This window comes from Paramisgurnus dabryanus, chromosome 15 (assembly GCF_030506205.2).
Source record: "Paramisgurnus dabryanus chromosome 15, PD_genome_1.1, whole genome shotgun sequence".
NCBI lineage: Eukaryota > Metazoa > Chordata > Actinopteri > Cypriniformes > Cobitidae > Paramisgurnus > Paramisgurnus dabryanus.
The window spans coordinates 13,977,601-14,002,600 of record NC_133351.1 but is presented as its reverse complement, the minus strand read 5'-3'; the positions used below and the strand labels follow the sequence as shown (position 1 = coordinate 14,002,600).

The 25,000-nt window shown below is 35.7% G+C and overlaps 2 protein-coding genes across 3 annotated transcripts; both read left to right on the top strand.

The window, feature by feature from the left end:
- The first annotated feature begins 7,935 nt into the window (after positions 1–7,935).
- nhlh2 (nescient helix loop helix 2) lies at positions 7,936–11,049 on the top strand. Its single transcript, XM_065251373.1, has 2 exons — positions 7,936–8,487; positions 9,097–11,049. The coding sequence occupies exon 2, from the start codon at positions 9,129–9,131 to the stop codon at positions 9,489–9,491; it is 363 nt and encodes a 120-aa protein (XP_065107445.1). The 5' UTR covers positions 7,936–8,487; positions 9,097–9,128; the 3' UTR covers positions 9,492–11,049.
- A 2,525-nt stretch (positions 11,050–13,574) lies between these two features.
- Positions 13,575–22,256, top strand: LOC135733359 (uncharacterized). Of its 2 annotated transcripts, XM_065251831.2 has the most exons (3): positions 13,575–13,841; positions 16,185–16,260; positions 19,287–22,256. In XM_065251831.2, exons 2-3 carry the CDS (start codon positions 16,186–16,188, stop codon positions 21,156–21,158), a joined length of 1,947 nt encoding a protein of 648 aa, XP_065107903.1. In that variant the 5' UTR covers positions 13,575–13,841; position 16,185; the 3' UTR covers positions 21,159–22,256. The 2 variants fall into 2 exon arrangements, with proteins under 2 accessions (XP_065107903.1, XP_065107902.1); XM_065251830.2 differs by lacking the exon at positions 13,575–13,841 and having other exon boundaries at positions 15,304–16,260.
- The last annotated feature ends 2,744 nt before the right edge of the window (positions 22,257–25,000 follow it).

Genomic DNA, 25,000 nt, shown 5'->3' with positions numbered 1-25,000 from the left:
AGCATCTTACTGCAAAAGCGGCCTAGACATGGACATAGCAACTAAAATTCTCAATTAATATTTCATTGGGAAAGGAAATTGAAATTTCAACATAGATTACATTCATTTTAAAGCAAAGGACAGGGCCCACCGCCTGCAAGTGGTGGGTGGTACCTTATGCTTACAATAAAGAGATCCATTACTTAAACCGTATAACAGCTAAGAAAAAGGCACATAGTTAATGTTTGATAAATGTTATCTCTGTTATGTGCTTATTATTCAAAAGTGATTTTTTTTCTGTTTATATTTTTTCAGTAACTTACTGTAAAACACTTTTAACAGTTCAAAGTAAAATGAACATTAAACATTAACAAGTCTTTGTCTTAAATAAGTAAATTAACAGTCTCGTGCAGATTCTGGGAACTTTCGTTTTTTTCCTTCGGATTTTGGTTCCCGGATTGCTTTGCATGAGGTTGTTATTTTAGTTTTGTTTTGTAAAGATAAAAACTTGTTAATGCTTAATGTAAATTTTACTTTGAACAAACTGTTGGCACTAAAAAAACATACATTTAAATCTACAGCAAGTTACTGGAAAACAGCTGCCAGTAATACTGTAATTTCTACAGAAATGTTTAAATACTGTAGTGTAATAACCCCTTGTTGTTTCTCTCTTTACATGCCAGCACAAGTAATTCTCATGCTTCACTGATCATAATATCGAACCATGGTAACAAAATGCCAGGTGTAGCGCAATCTCTGACTTTGAATGCAGTATGTAAAGTAGTATAAAGTAGTATGAAACATTTCGTTTGACAAATTTTTTAAAAGCTATTGTCAATTTCCCATCATACCCTCTAGGAACTTTGAAGCTAATAAATTATTCAATTGAATAATTTGCATTTAATAGGAAATAATTAGCATTTGCAAAAAACTCATACTGTAAGGGTTAGAAATAAACTGAGCTTAAAACTGCTTCATTGCTTTGTTCATTTTTTATTGTACAGGACTTCTATTGGAAGTTCAATGTTGTTTGAGAAACTCAGCATATACTGATTAACTGTTCTTTAACTTTACAATAGATACGTTTTAGGCACTGTCCATGGTTCTGAATGTTTCACTAAATGGAAGCAGCTGCAGAAAAGGTACAAAAGCTGTCCCAGGGGCGGTACCCTTTCAAAAAGTACATCTTTAAAGAGTGCATTTTAGAACCTAAATCATATAGATATCTGTTCCTAAATGGTACATATTAGGACCTGTTTAGAGAGTATTGTCCAAGTTACAGCGTTTGTACCATTATTTCTGAGAGTGTAGAAGGAATTGCCATACAGTATGGTGTTTCACATAATTATTTAGCAGACACTTCTATCCAAAGCGACTTACAATTAAGAGAGTATTTAACATTTTGACTGGGTGTTTTATATTACATTTTGATCACAAATGAGAGATTAAAATGGAAAGGAAAGGGAGATGAAATAACAAAGAGGGAGAAGCTTGTTAGAGAAAACAGATGGCCTTTAAATTCAACAAAAGGCCCAGGGGAGCAAATTCTGGGTATACAGACATGACCCACACCTTTACATTTGTCAGTGAGGGTATGGATGCATCTCTATACTGTATATTTACAAAAGCAAAGCTGTATATTTTGAAAAACATAGGCTACAGCTCCGCACTCTCTTCTCGTGGGCACACAGACTCACACACAAAGCAGAATTAAATGAAAGTATTTGGGGGTTCCATTCTGTCACATTATAGCAGATGGTGTCCAGTTCAAGCCAGGCTGGTACAATCCCTGGAGACAAAGTGGGAGGGAAAAAGAGAGAGAGAAAAGCTGAAGGGGGGAAAGATGTTGGGTACTCTCAACATCTCCCTCTTTGTCTCAGTTATTTACACCTCAAAGATTGTTCTTCAGGGAAAGGTCTGACCAATTCATTTTTTCCACCCAGAAGTGCACGCGCACAAACGCAGCCCACAACTTCAGCCTGTTGGCTTCTCGTCTGTATCGGTGCATCAATTAAAAAACAAGAGGAAAGCCCAAGTTACACAGTTTTCTCATTAGCGGGGTTCTCAAACTGTTCAATAGCTTCTCATATATGCAGGTGCTAAGATGGACCTTTCCAATCGTATCCATGCATCTACACACACAGATTTGCCTCCAGGATCTCTCACAGGTGCAACATTGGCCCCGGGCCGGCCTGGCACCCTACCCTCATGCTCATCACCACCACTACCTCAATACACACACACAAACCCTCTGCCCCCCTTCTCGACGGTCCAGCTGATCCCCACCTGATCCCAATTCATGGGGGAGGAGGAGGCGTTCTGACTTGAGCTCACCCCAGAGAGGTGAGAGAGAGAAAATATATGCCATCGCTCATCTTAGCTGTCTCTCTCTCTCTCTGTCTCATGGAAATATATTACCGCTTTGTGTTACAATCAACTTAAACATGCCAACAATAACATCCAAACATGTTTAGTGTCCTTGAGGATCATACAAATGCATTTATATATCTATAGCTATAAATATATAAGGGTGCGTATGTGTGGAAGATGTTATTGTGTGTAAAGGGCAGTAGCCTATGTCCAACCAAGGCTGAGCTCAGGTGTCCTGTGCTGATGAGCTGCAGCTGGCTCTCATTGGAGCTGTAATGGGTGCTATCCAGTGCCTGGGTCAGTCATGCAGCAGAGTTTAGACTACCATCACTTTAACAATCTATGTTCAAACTCATTTCAGCATCCTAAAAAAACCCTGGTTAGGTAACTTGATTTACTAATGAGGCACTGAGTGATTTCCCAAATTTAACTATCTGTTGAGAGATTGACTGTGCTGTTTTTATGTTTGGGTTTACATTAAAGACAAGACTCTAAAATGATGAAGTGTAAAACAAATAACCATCGTTTTAAAATTAACCTCTTATATTCCTTCATCTGACCTAATCAAGTCTGAATTATGCATGTTTTATATGTGGGGTCTTTGAGATGGCAAACAGATGGACAGATTAACATTTAGAGGGCATTTAAACTGTGTTATCGTGTTGAAATCTTGTTTTTAATCAGTTTTCATGAGATTAGGAAATGTAGTATCAAGTATGTCTTCCAGCTAAATGGTCATGGGGTCTCACAGATCCCATGCAGAAAATGAAATTCATCATTTCTTCGTAATGTTTTTGAAATAAGTGTTCTGTGAAAATATGTGACCCAGTCTTTTAACCCCAGGTAAAGTTATTTTTTGTGATTTTTCTACATAAAATCATCCTACACAGTGTAATGAACATTCTGTGAACATCTAATCTTGATATATTTAATACTGACTGAGTAGGGCCATGTCAAAGATTGAAATTAAAGTGAAATCAATGAGTAAAATCAAACTTTAATGCTCCTAAAATAATAATTAGATTGAGACTTTAGCATGGATTTCACAGACAGGGTCACATAAAACAATGCTGGGTTATTTTCAACCCAGCATTGTGTCAAAATGGGATGAGCAGCTGCTGGGTAAAATTAACCCAGAAACTGTTTATATTTGACCCAACAATGGGTTACAACAACCCAGCATTTTGGGTTGACACAACCCATTTACTGTAGGTTAAATTGCAACCTAAGGACTAGGGGTCTCATTTATAAAACTGTGCGTAGGATCCTTACTAAAAGTCTAAGTACGCACAAAAGCCAAAAATGGCATACGCCCAAAATATTATTACTTATAAAACAAAGCAATGTTCCCTTACAGATCACCTGCAAATTTGCGAACATGAATAATCCTTAGATCCCACCCTGCAAGCCCATTTTCCCATCAAGTTTGTTCTTTTATAGATCACAACCTTTGGATGGGAACTGGCGTACGCACGTTTTGAGCCCCGTTTTGTGCGTACGCACGCTTTAAAAATTAGACCCCTGGGCTTGGCCAACCTATTTTTGGAGGGTATCCAAATATTTAGATTTTTTATGTGTAATTGTTTCTACACTGTCAAAAATAAAGGTACAAAGCTGTCACTGGGGCAGTACCCTTTAAGAAAATGTCCTACCATTTTAAAGATACATATTGGCATTTCAAAGTACTAATATGCACTTTTTGGGTACCTTTTTGAAAGGGTACTGTCCCAGTAACAACTTTTGGACCTTTATTTCTGAGAGTGTATAACGCTTCGAGCCCTGTTTTCTGCGTACGCACGATTTAAAAATGAGACCCCTGGGCTTGTCTTTTTTGATCCAACCTATTTTTAGACGGTATCCAAATATTTTGATTTTTATGTGTAATTGTTTCTTTAGCCTAAAACAAAGAAACAAATTGGTAGACATTTAAAACATGATCCCAATGCAGGGTTCAGACATAAAGTAGCAGCTTGAAAATGTTCTGTCATTGTCACATGCTTGACACTTGCCTTTGTAACATCTACAGTCACATGACTTTGTGGATTAATGCTGTTATATAATATTTCTAAAGGGTGTGTGTATATCAATGCAGAGTATTAAATAGAGTGGTGCCATTAACTAAAATTGACTAATTCAACTAAATTGAAAATTAGGTCAGGTTAAAGACAGAGAAAATGCAACTTAGATGCGAAATGGTTTACTGGTTTGAGTTGAATAATGTATACCATTACTTCACTAAGTAGTTTTTTGTGTTTTTGCACTCTAATTTCTTTAAAAGGAAAAAATTTATACTAGAATTACTCATATCCATTTACACTTAAATCCTAGATAAAATAAACTATATCATTAAGACGTTAAATATGATATGGTGTTGCACACAAATAAACAAATAGACTTTGCCACTCACTTCTAAATGTTCTGCAGTCAAACAGGTTGTGTGGTTTACTGTATGCTGGATTAATATATCTCATATATTCTATATCTAAATGACTTCATTGATAAGCAAAACTTTAAAGGTCCTTAACAATTCAGGCACTTATGGAGCTATATTGACATATGAAGATTTAACTGACTTGGTATTGCACACCTGCAGACCATTGTGTTATTGTGTTTTGGTACTTGCATGCCTGGGGTACAACCTGTGTGGCTTAAAAGATGTTTTGCACTGCAGATCAAAATAAAGCATTAGAAATATGTGCATGTTTGCATCATGTGATTTAAATAAACATGTATCAAAGTTTAGCTCGGCAGAAGGTATTCTTATTGACCAAGTGCTTGGACTGAATTAAGCCGTGAAATGAGCTTCAATCTATTGTTCTGTCACCATGAAGAACAGAGATCAATACTTATGATCTCCACCGGCCCCCCCGAAACTAAGCACATATGCTCCCTTCAGACATAACTAAATCAGGCTTTAACAAATAAATGACACAAAATAAGTCTTTTTAAACGAATGCATCCACAAACACAAAACAATACATACTGGAATATATATTATACATAATATCACCCACAGAACACAGATTCCTGCATTGGCAGACACTTTATCCAAGTGCAAATTCAAAATTAGCTATACATCAATATCAGCAGGTGCGTTCACTGAAAATCAAACCCGTTATATTAGCATTGCCAATGCCATGCTTTGCATGATCTTCAGGAACATGAACTTCACTTATCCCCTCTTTCCAGTCAAAATACTTCATCCTATTGTTTTCGTTTTCTTAATGCCCAATTCTCTTTTACCTCCATGTCCTGCCCTCTATTGTTTTTTTCTCTCTCTGGGTTATACTATTTTCATACCCCTCCATTGGCCCTGGGTCAGATATCCTGGCTTCATCCATCTCTCCATCCACCCATCCATCTTTCCATCCTTCCAGCAACATCAGCCAGCTGCCCCAACACACACACACACGAACACACACACATACATACAGAGTAGACCTTAATTCAGTCAGTGAGGTCCTTGCCCCCTTCCCAAAGCAATGCCCAGATCTAAACACATGCACCAGGCAAAAAGGGCAGCAGAGAAGGGGGGATGGGTGAGTCTGGAAGCCATATGCCTCTTTCTCACATTTGACTCTGTGTATTTATATGTGTATGTGTTAGGAGAAAGGGATGTGTTGCAGGAATCAGCAGACCAGCTGACTTTGTTCACAAACAGAGGACAAATATAAGAGGCTTTAATGAAATGTAATACGTCTCATCAGTCTGATCAATAATGCAGTCTAATATGTAATCAATTTGAAGCCGATGTGCGGATCCTGAAAAAATTGATTGAATATATTATTAGGGAGCATATTTTCTCATCAAACATGGCATTGAATAATGCATTTCATTTTGATTATATCAGAGGATTTTTGTTGATTTTTAAACTGTCTCATTTATATGCACAGATAAAGTAACAGGGTGACTAGTCATTGATGTGAATCTTAGAGTCAGAGTAATAGTGAAGCCTTCCCTTTACAGGCCTTTTATTAGAAAGCCTTTTTATAACAATGTACGGTCTCCTCTTTTTACAGCCTCATGCCTCTTTTATTTTTTATGATAAGTGTCATATTAAAATTCTGTATCTCATCGGGATAAGCAGCTTCTCCAAGGCTGTACCTGTTTTATTACACGTACAAACAAAGATGATATAAAAGAGCTGCAGAAACAAAGAAGAATAGTTGCAACTTGTACTTAGTCAACCAGGTAAAAGATTAATCTTTAGAAGATTTGTTTTTGATGAAAAACCACACAATCATATGTTGGCAAGTATTACTGTCGATCAACTTTTTTCAGCCAGATTAATTTAGAGATTTTATTATATACAGCGCCATGAAAAATTTTCAGCCCCATGCAAATGATTTTCGAGACCTGAGGCTAATTCGAAACGTTCATCTTTAGTCTCATCAGACCATATAAGACCTTCTGCCAAATCTTTGCAGATTCTTCCAGGTGGTGTTTTGCAAAGTCTTTGCATGCAAGCATATGCTTTTATCAGCAAAGGTTTTATATTTGCCATGCACTCTCCCATAAAGGCCTTTATTGTGCAGTATAGCATGGAGATTGTTTACCCACAGACATCATTTACAGTTGCAGCCGCTGACTTCTGCAGCTAAGTCAGAGTGATGGTTGGCAATGGCATCGTGGTAGCATCTCTGACAAGTGCTATTCTTGTTCAATGATTAAGTTTAGGTGAACGGCCTTCCCTAGGAAAGAAGCTGTAGTTTCATATTCCTTCCACTTTTCCATGATGGACTGCACTGAGCTCTGAGATATGTTCATTGCCTCCCGCAGATTTCTGCATCTTCACAAACATATCCCTCATTGGTTTACAATGCTCTTTTGTCTTCATTTTGGTTTGTTTTGAAGAAAATCTTACCGTACTGTCAGACTTTACGAAGAGGGAAGATATTTATGCTCATGAATCCACATGTTTCCAGGTGGCTAGAAACAATCTAGACGAGTTTATAAGACAATATATCATAGGACAGTGTTTGTCTAGTAATTGCAAACGGATATTTTTTATATCACAAAGTTTTTGGCGTTTTCTTGTGTTTAAGAAAATTTATTTGTTTTAATGTATTTTGATTCGTAATGTGCTGTGTGCCATTGTGTAATCATAGTACTTGAAATATGTATGCATTTTAAATATTAAATTTATGATACTTTAGTATTTACAAGGCAAGCAAACAGAATATATTATGCTATACTGCCATTGGTACCAAAGTACAACATTTTATGGAAAAAAAATTGTGGTGTCTTGTGGTGAATTTATAAACGTTCAATTTAATTATTGGTTAGGGTCATAAATCGAATGTAGTCTATAGAAATTATTAAAAGATTGTAGAAAAAATATTGCATTTTTTTCACAGCTGACATCCATAATCCCATTGTGGTCTGTAAAAGTATTATAGTAATATATATCTAACCCATGCCTTACTGCCAACTCCAGCTTGTTGAATAGCTGTACCCTGAGGCTCTCACGCTGGTCGAGAAAGAAGGCGCTGAGTGGATGGAGGAAACGAGGGGGTGGGACAAGGGTGTGACTGTCGTGGCTAAGTGCATAAAGTGAATGATTTGTAAGAGAGAAAGAGAGAAAGGGAGAGAGAGGAGGAGAGCGCAACATTCTCCGTCATTTCGCACTTTATTAGGGAGTCAGTGGAATGTTATCTCTCAAATCATCAGAGGCACGGGGACAAGCACGCGTGGATGTGGATGAAAAGAACGATGGCTGGAGCAATTGTGTACTAATCCACGGGGAAATAGATAGCCTGTGCAACTGACGACACTTTCTCATCAAAACGATCTTATCCGAGAGCGCGTGTCCATTGTTATCCAAGCAAGGGTCAGAGGGCAGCATCGTCAGTCGGTCCCGTTAGTTTCATCATCATTTTTTAAGATTGCTCATGGAAATTTCATCATACAACAACACAAATTTACGTTTCCGATCTGTGTTATAAGTGCTTTTAGTGGAGAGGAAAATATTACGGAGAAATGCCTTGCTGATGCCGAACTGTACAGAAAATAATATTTGATAAGGGAGCATGGACAGATAAAAATATTTAACTGAAAACAGACTTAACGAAATCTATTTTTTTGGAGGAATAATACATTTCTGGTCGTTTTCTTCAGTCATAGCCTGTATTTTTCGAGGTAAGTTTAAACATTCGTTGTTGTTGTTTTTTCAGTACTTTCCACACATCCTCATTTTGTGGTAAAATTGCTTTCAACATTAGTGTTCATGTTAAAATGTAAATAACATGCATAAAAAAGTAGCATGAGCGTTATAAATAAAAACGCAATCTCTCACAACTAAAAAAATATTACTTGTGAATTACCATGTGTGAGATTTATTCCCTCGTGTCAGCTGGAGCTATAAGCTTTGCATTTGTGACAGATGGTCAGCAATTACTTTTTTTAATTGATTTCCATTAACTTCTTCACGGAACCAGTGAATATTTATAACCATTCGCTGATCATATTCTCTTGAATTATTATTAGCTGCATTACAAAATGCACACTGACAAAAAATTTGCAAATATTAAGTGGCAACTGATTGTGGTCAAAATGACAAATCGAAAAATGGTTTGCAGAAATTGTATGCAAACATTTGATATACACTAAAACAGAAAATTAACTAAACAAGCTTTTTAAATTAAAATAAATTTATTTTTAGATATTCAGATGCATTTTATGTTATTCTTTGTCACACCATTCATATTTAACGAACATATGTACTTTATGTCATTCTTATCAAACTAGTTACCAATCAGTGCACTTCTAAAGACCTGAAAATGATGCTGAGTCCCGATCAGACGGATTCGGATCTCACCTGGACACAGTCGGACTCGGACTGTATGAACGTCATGAAGGTGGAGTGTCACGAGCCCTTGGAGGCCGGCGACGGCAAAACACGCACACTCGTGCCCGCCGCGCTCACCAGGGAAGAGAAGAGACGGAGGCGGCGCGCCACCGCGAAATACCGCTCTGCTCATGCCACGCGAGAGCGAATCCGCGTGGAGGCGTTCAACGTTGCGTTTGCTGAGCTTAGAAAGCTGCTACCGACACTCCCACCCGACAAGAAGCTGTCAAAGATAGAGATCCTTCGGCTGGCTATCTGTTACATATCTTACCTTAACCACGTTTTGGACGTTTAAAAGAACTTTGGGCATCTTTTCAGTACCCTAAAGCAAAATCCTACAGGTGTATTTAAAGAAGACTTTTACTGATATGGAGTAGCCTAATACAACAGGATACAAAATATTAAGAATAGCTATAGATAACACTTTATAATTACTTTTATTACTGGACGTTAGAAAAACATATACATTCATGCATTTGGTAGACGTTTTTATTCAAAGCGACTTGCAATGCATTCAAGCTATATACGTTTTATCAGTATGCGTGTTCCCTGGCATTTAAACCAATACTTTTTGCGCTGCTAAAGCAAAGCTCTGCCAATTGAACTACGTGATCACTTTCACAGTTAGGATGTACATTAACTAATAATCTTCTAAGCAGTTAATATAGTGATGCTTGTCAATGTTATTAATAAAAGTCATTAGAAAGTGTTATCTACCATTCTGTAAGTGTTGCAGTACAGTAAAGCTTGTTGTTTTTGACACTGTAGCAATATAGTTTCGGATAGCTGTTCAAAGGTTATCAGTTATCATGTAGCTCTATTATACGTACATTCGTGGCAATAAGTTGTGAAAAAATTGACTTGGGCCAACCCAACTGACCAAGACAATTAAATCCGATTTACTTATCCTAATACGACACAAGTAACAGCTAACCTAATGGATATAAATCAACACATCTTTGTCAACCATTTAAAAAATGTAATGTATATTTCTATGTGCTGGAACAAATCGTGAACTTATTACTTTTTTATTTATATGTTATTTGTTTATTATTTTATTTATCAGTAAATTAAGTTATGTGAGTGTCCTTAAAGTAACCTAAGGTGTTTACATATAGGCCTACATGTAAATATTTAATGTTTTGCGATTCATGTTTTAGACTGGTGTCGCAGAGTTGAGGATTGCTGTTGCTTTTCACTTGCACTTTTCATTGGCAGTTTTTTAGGAGTAGGAGGGCCTTCGCTGTGTATGCACTATGGTTATAATAATGATGTTGCTGTAAATGTCCTGTCCTATGATAACGAGAAGCACTTCCCATTGGATAGGACTTATTGCTGTATTTTTTTTTTCGTTTACAAAGTGCTCATTGAAAGCATCTTGGGTACCTCAGGACTTGTGGCGGCTTGAATTTCCATCCATTTTTGCGTCTGATTATATAGGCTGTAATTATCTGTAAAATGAAAGTCAAAATAATAATTGAAAAAAAAATCGAAAATTAAAGTTGCTTGCCTCCCAAGTCTATAAGCTACCCAGACGCTCTCTATGCTGCAACCAAAAATGATATTTTTTCTTTCGCTAACTATTTTATAATGATTATTTGTTTACGTGTTTATTGTGAACCTTTTTGGAAATTTTATAGTGAACAAATTAGCCTATTTCACATCTGCCTCATATCCAAAGATGACCCTGTTAATTCAGGGGTTTGTCCGTCATTTTGTAGTGAAATAGCCGGTGCGCTGGTTTTTACCAACGCAGTTTTCATAACTATTTTAGAATAAATGGTAAAAACAAAAATATATTCGACGTTGATTTGTCTGTTGTAGTTTTTGGATAAAAAAAAATATGGAATAAAAATGTGCCAATAAGAAAATTCAGTGTTCTTTATCCAATAGCCTACTATTCTTTTCACTGACATTTCACTGACGTTCATTTTAATTTTATTTAAATAAACATGCTTTATTTTTCATTCTGTCACACACATGCATGTGTTCACAGTCCGCTCTACTCACGGCCCAAAGGCGGCTATCTCCCCAGAGAGGAGACAGGTGCTTGTCCAGACGGGCCAAGGCAACCAAATTACGACCCGTCTGCTGCGTCCCGTGGGAAAGAGCGAGAGAGCATGTGCGTGTATGTGAACGAGTGTGGGGGTGATCATACTTCACATTAAAAAAAATCATAACTATACTCAGCTGAAGACGCTTCAGCTTGAAAATCTACCATGCAGATATATGACTAATTTGCAGCAGGGCAAATGTATATGAAAATGTAAGCTGTCTTCTTCTCTTAAAAGACAACCAATTTTAAGTTTAATAAGTCCTGGTATTTAAAAAAAAATGCTCCACAAAGTAAGCTACCATGCTTAGTCAAACAAGCTGCTGTGTTTTTAATGGTGTGCCATGTAGAAAGTGAAAAGACCTTGTTAGGATTATGTAATGAATGACTATGAGCTTTGTTGTAATACCATATGTCTGCCTGTATGTCACAGAGAAGGTTCGAATACATTAGCCCTCAACTCAGGTAGATTAGACATTGACCCTTCATACAAAAAGCCAATCTGTCCTTTCTGCTTGAGGCTTAAATAATATTCATCAAAAACAAAACAGCAACATATCACATCCAACACTATCCTATATATATAAATCATGAACCGACTCTACTTATTTAAATGTTTACAATTTATTAAGTGCTTTAAAGATAAACCCTGAAAATGATCTTGGTCAAAGTTAAATGAACATTAAACATTAACAAGTCTGGGAATCATAAAAAACAGAAAAGGGTTGATGAGGATTTCTGGTTCCCAGAATGCTTTGCACGAGGCTGTTATTTTATAGTTTTATTCTGTAAAGACAAAGTTTAATGTTCATTTCACTTTGAACAAACTGTTGCCAGTAAATAAAATAAAATTTGATATGAGATGGCAAACAGCCGCAATTTTTATAGTGATCTATCTATCTATCTATCTATCTATCTATCTATCTATCTATCTATCTATCTATCTATCTATCACATCGGGGTCTCCAGGTCAACCCGGCATAGTAGTCAAATTATTTGGAGCCAGATGGAAACGGACGGATGAGAGACAGATGATATTAACAGTGTTTAAAAGAAAGGAATAAAAAAACTGCTTAGAAGGGGAAACGAGGGTCCGTCTGTTCTCATTAGCTAGCGCATAGAAAGTGTCACGCTCAGAACAATGCGACCTGGCTGCGAGCTGAAGCCCGAACCATCTGTGCACGCGTCACACATACAATGATCAGATTTTCATCACACAATGACAAACTGACGGAGATGGTCGGCGCGTGCATTTACTGACAGCAGGAAATAACCAAGTTTCGGAAGAGGACGATATTTCACAGACACATACATGACACGTTTGAATGAGCAAAAAACCCCAATAAAGTAGGCCCACTGTACCTGAGCGCTAGTAGCCTACTTAAAGTCATTCAATTAAAAAGCAAAATATAAAGTGGCTTTAATAATGTATGCAATATAATGTATATAACAATTTTTAATTATAAAACGAAAGCAATGTTTAAACAAAAATGTAACAAAATTTTTTTTAAATGCAAGAAATAGATGTTTCTATGGAAGCCCGTTTCCGCCATGTTGTAAATTTTTAAAAAATAAAATTCTGACTTTATATCTCAGAATTCTGAGTTAAAAAGTCAGAATTCTGAGTTAAAAAGTCAGAATTCTGAGTTAAAAAGTCAGAATTCTGAGTTAAAAAGTCAGAATTCTGAGTTTAAAAGTCAGAATTCTGAGTTAAAAAGTCAGAATTCTGAGTTAAAAAGTCAGAATTCTGAGTTAAAAAGTCAGAATTCTGAGATACAAAGTCACAATTCTGAGATACAAAGTCAGAATTCTGAGTTAAAAAGTCAGAATTCTGAGTTAAAAAGTCAGAATTCTGAGTTAAAAAGTCAGAATTCTGAGTTAAAAAGTCAGAATTCTGAGTTAAAAAGTCAGAATTCTGAGATACAAAGTCACAATTCTGGGATACAAAGTCACAATTCTGAGATACAAAGTCACAATTCTGAGTTATAAAGTCACAATTCTGAGTTATAAAGTCACAATTCTGAGTTATAAAGTCAGAATTCTGAGTTAAAAAGTCAGAATTCTGAGTTAAAAAGTCAGAATTTTGAGTTAAAAAGTCAGAATTCTGAGTTAAAAAGTCAGAATTCTGAGTTAAAAAGTCAGAATTCTGAGTTAAAAAGTCAGAATTCTGAGTTAAAAAGTCAGAATTCTGAGTTAAAAAGTCAGAATTCTGAGTTAAAAAGTCAGAATTCTGAGATACAAAGTCACAATTCTGGGATACAAAGTCACAATTCTGAGATACAAAGTCACAATTCTGAGTTATAAAGTCACAATTCTGAGTTATAAAGTCACAATTCTGAGTTATAAAGTCACAATTCTGAGTTATAAAGTCACAATTCTGAGTTATAAAGTCACAATTTTGAGATATAAAGTCACAATTCTGAGATATAAAGTCACAATTCTGACTTTATATCATAGAATTCTGACTTTTTTGCCACTAGATGGCAGCACCTGACCACAGAACCTGAACCATGCAACGTGATGAATCTGTTACCGCGCTCTTTCTGCACACTTTCACCATCAACAGACCTGTGAACATCTCACGTCAACAAGGTATGGCAGTAGGCTACTGTACAATATTTAGCATTTTAAATTGAAATGTGACTACATACACGTAACGAGAGCACGTTACAGCATGATATACAGCTGATATAGGCCAACATTTTCGTGTGGAAAAACACGTGCTCACGTGGTTTTGGAACATTTTGTGTGAATTCATGCTAATTAACTCTTAAGTGCATAGCTGTTTTACCAATTATTATTACATATTCGAGTATTTAGGGGTCTGGAACATTTATCTAACACAGTTGGATTTTAAACTGCCCCAATAGTATAAAACTCAATCAACAATTTTAAAAATCATAAAAATAAAGCATGTTTTGTTATACTTTGACGTTTGAACGTGATGTAAGATGTATCATGTAATAATTCAGGCATAAGTGAGAGCACTGCTATCTGTTCATATCGATATGGTTTGATGCGGCGCGAACACGCGCTCTGCGCAGACTAGACCCTGCCGCTACAGTAGAAATTAGTACGCACATAGAGAAACACGCAGAAACTGATTGTGACGCTGGAATGCGCCTCATGAATGTAGACACAAACTGCTCCTGCACTAGTAGGATGTAATAACAGAGTTCAAGACTATAATAAAATTTCTCCTCTTCTCAATCTGCTTTTACAGAGAGATCATTGGAGTTATAACCGCTGCATCTGTGTTCTTCCGTCCCAACAAATGTGTGACGCTCCATTACACCTTATCTAATTGCGGTTATTCCTCATCACTATTATAGCAATATCAAGAGTAATATTGTGTTTATACATCAGTTCGACGGGACAAGTGCGTAGATGAAACAAAAACTCCGAAGGAGATTCTTTAAAATTCTTTTAGGGAACTTTCTCCTCAGATTCAAAGGTCATAGTCACAAACAAGTCTCGAATTTTAAAACGTAAATTTAGAATTAGTAATGAATGACTTCTGCTTCAGTGAAGTTATTAGTGTGAATCAATGAGATTAGTGAGAAGAGAGGATGTGTGTGCCCTTACAAAATTAACCGTGGTTTTATTGTGGTAAAAGTGTAGTAACCATTTGTGTGTGTGTGTGTGTGTGTGTGTGTGTGTGTGTGTGTGTGTGTGTGTGTGTGTGTGTGTGTGTACCTGGTAATTATCACGTTAGGAATACCAGTGTTTTTGTGACCTTGTGGGGACATTTTGATGTCCCCATGAGGAAACAAGCTTATAAATCAAACAGAATGATGTATCTTGAAAATATGAAGTAGGAGAAGGGTTTCTGTGATGGTTGGGGTTAGGGAATGGGGTAGGTAAGGGGAATAGAATATACAGTTTGTACGGTATAAAATGCATTACGTCTATGGAATGTCCCCACAAAACATCGAAACCAGAATGTGTGTGTGTGTGTGTGTGTGTGTGTGTGTGTGTGTGTGTGTGTGTGTGTGTGTGTGTGTGTGTGTGGTGTGTGTGTTGATTACTATCAGCAAAACCATAGTTTTACTGCACTAACCATGGTTTTTTGGTTTTAACTGCAGTAAACCATGGTTAATTTTCGTAAGGGTGAATGAAACAGAGACAGTTTAAACGTGAATGTGTGTGCATTATAGTTTCAGTTTGCACGTAGCACTCAGCTAATCAGATTCGAGAACCACAAGAAACTGTTGGAAAAACTTTATTATTTGGTATAATTCTTGCCAGTTGCCAACTGTCAGGCGATTTTTTTGTGACTGGCATACACTGTAAGGACAAAAGGAATGTGACAGCCCCTTCTAATGAAGAGGATTGACTACTTTAGTCATTTCTGTGAAGGCAAATCTTAATGCTACAGTATATGAGAATTTTGTGTTTCTAATTTTATGGATTTTATCATTTCAATAGTATGGGCAGGACCCTTTTCTATTCCAACATGATAATGCCCATGTGCACAAAGTAAGGTTAAAAAATTAATGATTAAAAACTTCACTGGTTTGCATATCAAGTCAACTAAACCCAGCGAAACAACTTTGGTATGACAAACATTCACCACCCAAACCCCCATACAGTCATTCCAGGATAAAATAAAGGCCGTAACAAAGATTTTTTTTATATGGTACTGCATGGTATAGCATTACATATTGTTTTGATTAGATTTAGTGGAATAGATCATTAATTAGGAAGTGTTTACAACTTTGTCGTGCAACTTCAGCCACGAAGATTATGCAAACTGTATATGAAGGTTATATAAAGGCATTGACTTTCAAGTAACCATTTATTTGGGGGAAACTGGGGTACCAGAAGCCCTTACACAAAGAGAATGTATTATTTAATATATTGCATTTTATTTTTCAGTATATTTCCACATATGTTTGTTTTGTTATATAATTGTTGTTGTTTATTTTGTTTCAGAATGGAAGACCTTCTTTGTTTTCTGAGGGAGAGGAATATCCCAGAGTCTACTATACAGAGAATGCAGGAGGACAAGGTATTGAACCAAATAAAATTACCCATAAGTTAAAAGGACAAAAGGACAATTTTATTAGGGGACGTGACCAATTAAACTCACATAAAATGGAGGGACAGAGAGTCCTGAAAAATGGTTACTCAAAGAGAGTGACAGAAAATGTAATCCAAAAAACATACAGAAGACAGTTTGTATACAAGATCAGGTTATAAGGAACACAATAAGAAGACACAGTGAAGAACAGCTTAAAGGTCCCGTTTTTCCTGATCCCATTTGTCAAACTTTAGTTAGTGTGTAATGTTGCTGTTAGAGCATAAATAATTCATGCAAAATGATAAAGCTCAAAGTTCACTTCCAAGCGATATTTTCTTTAATTGATGTCCCCTTTAAAGCCTACAGCAACCGGTTTGGACTACAGCCCTCTACTTCCCGGTTGAATGACATCAATATAAGAATTTTATTTACTAACCTCCGCCCACAGGAATACATCAGTCACCAGCTAAGCTCAAACGGCTCTGGCTAAGCTAAGCTGTTGTCGAATCACAACACACTAAACAAACTACACAATCAGAACTCAATACAGATTTCAGAAGGAGGGACTTGCTAGAACAAGAAAGACATCAGCCCATTTTTAGGAGAGTGAAAACACTGCTATGTATACACATTTATTGTTAATTTAAAATTAACTATAACTAATAATGTACAGTTCAAGTGTATAGCATCAGAAGACTTGAAATAATAACTTATTAATAAAGAGGTAACACTTTACAATAAGGGTGCACTAATAATTATGAATTCATGCTTAACTAATGCACAGATAATACTGAATTAATGTATTACTAATGATTATCTAAGCTATTCAACAAATGAAGAGTCTGTCTGATTAATATATTAGTTTATATATGAATTGTTATTAATTAAATATGTAATTGTGGATTAATTCCATCATCACTTCTTTTATGAACTAAGAGTGTTAATTAATTTTTTAATTACCACAATGAGCCAAAGCCTTATATTTCAACTTCCAGATAATACAGGAAAACTAATTATGCATGAATACATTATTAATTACAGCATTAGTAGTGTTGTATTAAATACTATTACTTAATAATGATGTGCCTCAACAAGTAAAGTCACAACATAATGATATATTTGCAAACCATTAGCTAATGATTTATTAATAATTAATGACCATCACTAGAGTTTATAAAAACTATTTATTAAACACTGTTTCCAAAAACATTGCCAAAAACACATTTCCATAACACTATACATTTAAACACAACATTAAAACATAAAAAATAATATACAATGAAATAATACAAAAAGAAGACTGATCAAAATTAGACAACACGTTCAGATACCTCACAGTTATCCGTATTCATCTGGCACCCGTGCTTATACATAACACAAATGTACATTTTTAAGTCCAACCGTTTCAGTCTGTCAGTCTTACAAGTGAATGGTAACAAACTCTGATAGACAAAAAAACATGCACAGACAAATCCAAATTAAATCCTGCGGCTCGTGACGACACATCGATGTCCTAAAAGACACTAAACAGTATTTATATAAAAAAAATTTACCTCTATCAATTTTTTACACTATCCAGAGCAACACAGGCATTCACTTCATCGTCTTATTCATCTAATGTTTAATGGTGGGTTGCGAAACAACTTCATAGGTGCATACCGCCCCCTACTGTATCGGGTGCACGGCATGAGGGCGCTTATAAACTATACGGGGCTCCCGATACAGTAGGTGGCAGTATGCAATGTAAAGTTGTTTCGCAACCCGCCATTAAACATTAGATGAATAAGACGGTGATGTAAAAAATAAACAAAACGGTGATGTGAATGCACGTGTTTCTCTGGGGTTAGTGTTGTATTAGAGGTAAAAAATTATATAAATACTGTTTAGTGTCGCAGGACATCGATGTGTCGTCACGAGCCGCAGGGTTTAATTTGGATTTGTCTGTGCATGTTTTTTTTCTCTATCGTAGTTTGTTACCATCCAATTTTTACGACTGACAGACTGAAATGGTTGGACTTAAAAATTTACATTTGTGTTATGTATAAGCACGGGTGCCAGATTAACACAGATATCTGTGAGGTATCTGAACGTGTTGTCTAATTTTGATCAGTCTTCTTTTTGTATTATTTCATTTTATATAATTTTTTATGTTTTAATGTTGTGTTTAAATGTAGTGTGTTATGGAAATGTGTTTTTGGCAATGTTTTTGGAAACCAGTGTTAAATAAATAACTTTTATAAACTCTAGTGATTGTCATTAATTATTAATTAATCATTAGCTAATGGTTTGCAAATATATCATTATGTTGTGACTTTACTTGTTGAGGCACATCATTATTAACTCATTATTTAGTAATTGTATTAATTAACACACTACTAATGCTGTAATTAATAATCTATTAATGCATATTAGTTTACCTGTATTATAAGGCTTTTTATCATTGTGGTAATTAACAAATTAATTAACACTATTAGTTCATAAAAGAAGTGATGATGGAATTAATCCACAATTACATATTTAATTAATAACAATTCATATATGAACTAATATATTAATCAGACAGACTCTTCATTTGTTGCTAATGAGGCAATCATTAATGAATTGCTAATGAATAGCTTAGATAATAATACATTAATTCAGTATTATCTGTGCATTACTTTATGCATGAATTTATGATTATTAGTGCACCCTTATTGTAAAGTGTTACCGGTTCATTAAGACATTCATCAATAGTTTGTTTCGCTTTAAACAAGCAATGTTATTACTGATAGTGACAATCCAACCATAGATTTTACTTGAATGCTTGTCTGTCTTTAAGGCAAAATGGCTGGGAGAAAAATCTTCAGATTTCACATTTAATATTTTACTTTTACTGTATAGACAAGAGCTACACAGACATCCTAATTTTTTTAGTTGTTTGAGTTTAATCATCTATGGAGGTTGGCACACACACATACACATGTATATATGTATGTATGTATGTATACACTAATACTAAATGTATTTGTTTGTAGATTGATCCAAGCGTCCTTCTGCTAATGAATGATGACCAGATGAAAAGCTATTTGCCTTCCTATGGAGACAGGCTAGCAGTGATGGGATATTGTAGGAGGCAAGAAAGCGAACCCACTACTAGGAAGTCCAAGCTGTTCGATCGCCTAAAATCAAAATTAAACAAAAGACAAAAAACAAATAATTCCGAAACAGATCAGCAAACAACAAGAAAGAGGAATGTTCCACCAACAAGAAAAGTGGAGATTGGGTGGATGCTCCACAACGGGGAAGGCTTTGTTCAAATGAGAACCAAAAAAGGAGGTGGAACAAGGAAGTTGACTGTGCCAAGAGACTGGAAAAAACGAGAACTGACTGAGGAGGCAATTCGTTTATTTTTCCCAAATGGAAAAAATTCTCACGGCAGCATTTCTGAATTTCAAGTGGATCTAATGAATTATCAGGAAATGTCATTAGATGACAACAGTACAGTAGGGGAAATGTATGATGCATCAAAACTCACAATGATGAGGTTCTACCTCACAACAACAAAAATGAGGAGGGAAGCTGTTGTGGAAATATCAGATTCAGACACAGTGGAGGATGTAAATGATCAGGACCAGAGTCTCCCCTCTTCTTCTACTCTAATATTTCAGTCTTCAGATGCCGTGGATGTTATTTTTGTGGAAAGTACTGGTTTAAACAGTGATGATGTGCCCCGCCTACATTCCGGAGAGGATCTAAATGTTGCATATGATGATCTCAACGTTTCTTTACACAGTTCCACAACAGCTTTGCTAGATGCAAGTGATGAAGTGACAATATTCACTGGAGAAATCACTGAGATAGATCAACAAAATTTAGAAGACACTTTGCCTCTGAGCCCAGAAGCATCAATCCCACACAAAAAAATTCTTGTGATTCGACGGGGACAGATATTTTCTGAACTTATTTCACACTTCTTTGATGAAAGCCTTCCACACACACAGAGTGAAATTGAAATCAGGCTGCTTCTCCCAAATGGGCAGTATGAGATGGGTCATGACATTGGTGGAGTTTTCAGAGATTGCCTTTCAGAATTCTGGCATGAATTTTATGAACAGTGCACACTAGGCAACAGCTTTAAAGTACCCTTTCTTCGGCATGATTTTGGCCAGGAAAAGTGGGAGAGCATTGGCCGAATCATATACTTTGGCTGGAAGAAGGAAAAGTATCTCCCAATAAAACTTGCACCAGTAATTATGGAGCAAGCAATACAGGGATCTGTAAGAAGCGATCTGATTGTCAACTTTTTAAAGTACGTCTCAGAAAATGAATGTGCTGTTTTAGAAACCTGCAGAACAGACTTCTACAGTGTAGACCAGGAGGAATTACTGGACGTCTTGGACAGCTACAGTTGCCGGACAGTTCCCACGGCAGAAAACATTGAGCAAGTTTTGCAAGAACTGGCACACAAGAAACTAATTCAAGAGCCTGCCTATGTTCTTGAACAATGGGCAAGCATACTTAAGCCTTTGAGCAAGGAATTTGATGAAATTGAAGCTGCATATGGGGAACTACAGCCAACTGTGAAGAAAATTGTGAGATCCCTGAAATTCCCTGAAACAATGAATCCGTACCAAAAAGAAATTTCAAAGCATTTGACAAGATACCTGCGGGAGTGTGACACAAAGAAACAGTCTTTGTTCCTGAGATTCTGTACAGGCTCCGATCTCTTTATCGGCAAAACTATAACTATTGACTTCACAGACCTTAAAGGCTTTGAGAGAAGACCTGTGGCACATACATGTGGCTGTTTTTTGATGCTTTCAGTGCACTATGACAGCTATCCTGATTTTAGGTCAGAAATGAACAAAATTCTTGAGAGCAATGTCTGGGTCATGGACATCATTTAGAGGTTAAATAACTGAATATCATAAAGCCTGCATAAACACTATTTGGTTGTGTTCATTATTCTGTCAGTCAATTTGCTAGTCAGGCTTTAAATTGTATTAACGTGTTCTAAAATCAAGTGTTCTTTATATGGATACAGTACAGTTTTGGGTTGCATTGGTAGTGAACTTCGATACTGTACTAACAAGTGAATTGTAAAATCTATTTACGGTGGTTTGTTTAATTACCATTTAATATTTGGTTAAATACCTTGTGTTACGGTATATACAAATACAACCTGCATATGTGAAACCAATGTGATATGAGTGCACTTAAGATGCAGTGGCCAATACAAGTTGTGCATTAAATAATGCACAATAAAGTTTCAAGTCCTCCTGTCCTTTTTACCACACATATTTATACTTGCATATTCAAAATTTAAATATGCATTTTGGTTTAATCACCACTAGAAAAGCAGCACAATTTGTTGAATCTTGTTATTCGATGGCACTTCTAAAATGGTAAATGTCATATATTGCAGTACTGTTGCATTTTCCTTATAGCTATATAGCTGTCTATATAGCTACTCTAACATTTACTTAAATACTTATCTTTAAATACTTCAATTGTTAACTTATTCTTATATTCTAAAGATGCAGTGTGTAATTTTTTGAAGGATCTCTTGACAGAAATGAAAAATAATATACAAAACTATATTATCAGGGGTGTATAAAGACCTTTCATAAAGAACCGTTATGTGTTTATTACCTTAGAATGAGACCTTTTTATCTACATACAAAGAGGGTCCCCTTACATGGAAGTCGCCATTTTCTGCCACCATTTTTCTACAGAAGCCCTTAACGGACAATTTTTTTACTAAGTTGTCTCTGACAATGACATGTTTGTCCGGTGGCAGCTACAGTAGCTTCTCTATGTGTTTCAAAAGCAAAGGGTGAGCAGTGGACTACGGCGTTGGTTGCAATTCGCAACCTCACCACTAGATGCAGCTAAAATTTACACACTGCACCTTTAAATATTAACATTTTAAACTTTTTTTAATTGTTACTGTAATACAAAATACAGTATTACAGACAATTGTGTTAGTAATGAGTGTACAATTATCTATGAGTATAGCACTACTATTTAGATCAGGGATGGGCAACTTCGGTCCTGGAGGGCCAGTGTCCTGCAGAGTTTAGCTCCAACCATAATTAAACAAAAGGCAAGTTGGAGCTAAACTCTGCAGCACAGAGGCCATCCAGGATCGAAGATGCCCATCCCTGATTTAGATAAAGAGTTTTTAGAGCGAAATACCCCAACATGGTTAATATACATTTTATTCAAAATAACAAGATGACAGAAAAAGTTCTAAGATTGATTGTGATGATGTGCCCAAATATACGCACAACAACATGTTTAGTCCTCTCATTATAAATGATAAAGTACAAAAACCTAATTTCTTAAATATATGTTTAAGCAGCAAATTATCATATCAAATGACTTGTCCAAACACTGTACATTGAGTAAGGGAGGGTATTGCTGTAGTTCAGCAAGTACATGTGTCAATTTATGAAGAAAAAATGGCCCAAATTTCAATATATTGTCAATCTGAACTCTTAAAAGTGTACACAGTGTATTTAAATGGTTTTTAATGGATATTGTAGAATAATTTAACCTAGTCATCCAAGTCCAGTTCCTGAAGGATCAACTGACGAAGTCTAAGGTAGAGGTCTGTAATTTCATAAACATCATTTGGCATGACAAGATTATGGTCAGCCATTAGTTCCACACAGATGTGAAATACATCCTCATCACAAGGATAGTCTTTAAATAAACAATCCTCTCTGCAAACAGCCAGTTTTGTTTGATCAACTGGATTGACGAAATTCTGCACTCCATATAAATTGGGAACAGCAAACATTATCGAAGGTCGACCACTGGGGGCACGTGGGTTGTGAGTTGGCCTTATCCTGTGGCAATTCCAGGCATCGACTGTTTCATCAAGATCCTCCTTCATAATATAAAAAATACAAACACAATCATTTTATCTGATGCATAATTATATGACATGTATAAAGGTTAAATTATTAATTTATATAAATTTAAATTTAGATAATGTATCATCTAAAATGTGAGCCCGCCCGTGAAAACCCGCTGCTGAAGTCATTTTTTGATTATTTATGTTTCTTTGTTATTTACATAAAATCATTCAATATAAAGAGAACAAGTGGTCAAAATATCACCTTGATATGTTTAATATTGACTGAGTACGGCCGTGAAAAAAAATATTTTCGCCTACTATGATATGTACCTACTATGTAAAATAAACAATACGCAGAAAGGCATAAGATATTAATATAGCAATGATAGCAAAAATAAGTAATATTATAAATTTAAAAAGGCAATTCACAATGGAACGAGTCCTAACTAAATATGGAAAAGATGATTTCACATGGCATGAATGATTAAAACGTGCAATTAGTCATTGAACAATATAAAACAATATTATTAACAATATTATTAGTTGCACATTGGGTGAAGATCATTCGGCTAAACTTTTAACAAGCGTGTGCTACAATTAAGAGTCATTCTGTAGGCGACATTTCAGCTCTTGACTTGACAATAGCCAGCCACTGTGTGCGATCTTATTTAAGTGCATTTTTGGGAAATGTACGTGAAAGAATAACTAACGTTCATTTAGTACAAATTTGTCTTCAAGCCTGTGTATTATTTAGTATTATAGTATATGCCTATATATAGTATTATTATGCAACCGGGTTGCATTATAGTATAATACTGTTGTTCGCTGGTACACGCGTGTATGTTACACCCTCACGCTCCTGCACAGCAGGCAGCTTTATGTGTCCGTCTATTCCTAAAGTGATGTACTGCGACATAGTGTTCCCCTTAAAATGCGATTTAATGTTAATATTTATAATGCTACTGTTCACAAGCTCTCAGAACAAGAGAACTTCCGGTGGACAAAAACTAACTTTGATCATAAAATGCTTGATTTTTCGTTTTGGTTTTATTGTAAATTTATTTGATGCATTAGATCACATTCTGACAAAAACAAACCCAAAACTGGTGTTTTATGTTCACGAGTAGAGTGGAATATGTAATAAATGAACTGTTTATTTGTTTTTCCGTTTTGAAGACAGAAACGAATAAACGAATTATCCGAAGGTACACGGACCTACACGACCCACGAACCCCAATGTTTTGTGATAGTATCATTTGCTTTTTTTAATGTTTAGGCTATTAAGTGGTCCGTGTACTTTTGCGGTCCGTGTACCTTTGCGTCCATTCATTTTTCCTATATGAAAAATAAAATATAAACGGTTGTTGTATTTTTAAATGCAATATTAAATTTCAAAATTTAAATTCAAACTGTATTTAGAACATCCTACCCAAAAAAAAAAAAACAAATATTGATGTATTTTCAGATTTTTGTTTATGATTTTTGCACCTTTATTATACATTTAAAACTAAAATTAAAAAACGCGATTATTAGCTATTTCACATTCAGACTTCTGTGGCAGTGATCGCAGTGCTTTGCTTCATGCATGTAAACATCATCATTCTACGCATTTTGTACATTTCTTCAAGTTTTGTCAAATTATGTTAACACAGCAAGCAAAAACCGATATAGTCCGGCTATGTGGAATAGGCAACCTAAATAACCTTGAATTTGGTTACATGCCGCTTTTGCCAAAATAACTTGGAGAATTACTGTATTCCATCATGTAAGCAACAGGTGTTCAAGGTGTTTGCTTTAATTCCTTTTACATGTGGCTGCTGGTTGTAAACATACGCATCGTCTATTCTTGGGCTATTAGACTATTAGACTTTCTCCTTCAACCTA

Bases quoted from the DNA above. Each gene is read 5' to 3' on its own strand.
- LOC135733359 (XM_065251830.2), top strand. From the start codon at position 16,093: ATGTATTATTTAATATATTGCATTTTATTTTTCAGTATATTTCCACAT. The intron at 16,261-19,286 runs GTATTGAACCAA...ATTTGTTTGTAG, and splicing joins AGAGAATGCAGGAGGACAAG to ATTGATCCAAGCGTCCTTCT.
- nhlh2 (XM_065251373.1), top strand. From the start codon at position 9,129: ATGATGCTGAGTCCCGATCAGACGGATTCGGATCTCACCTGGACACAG.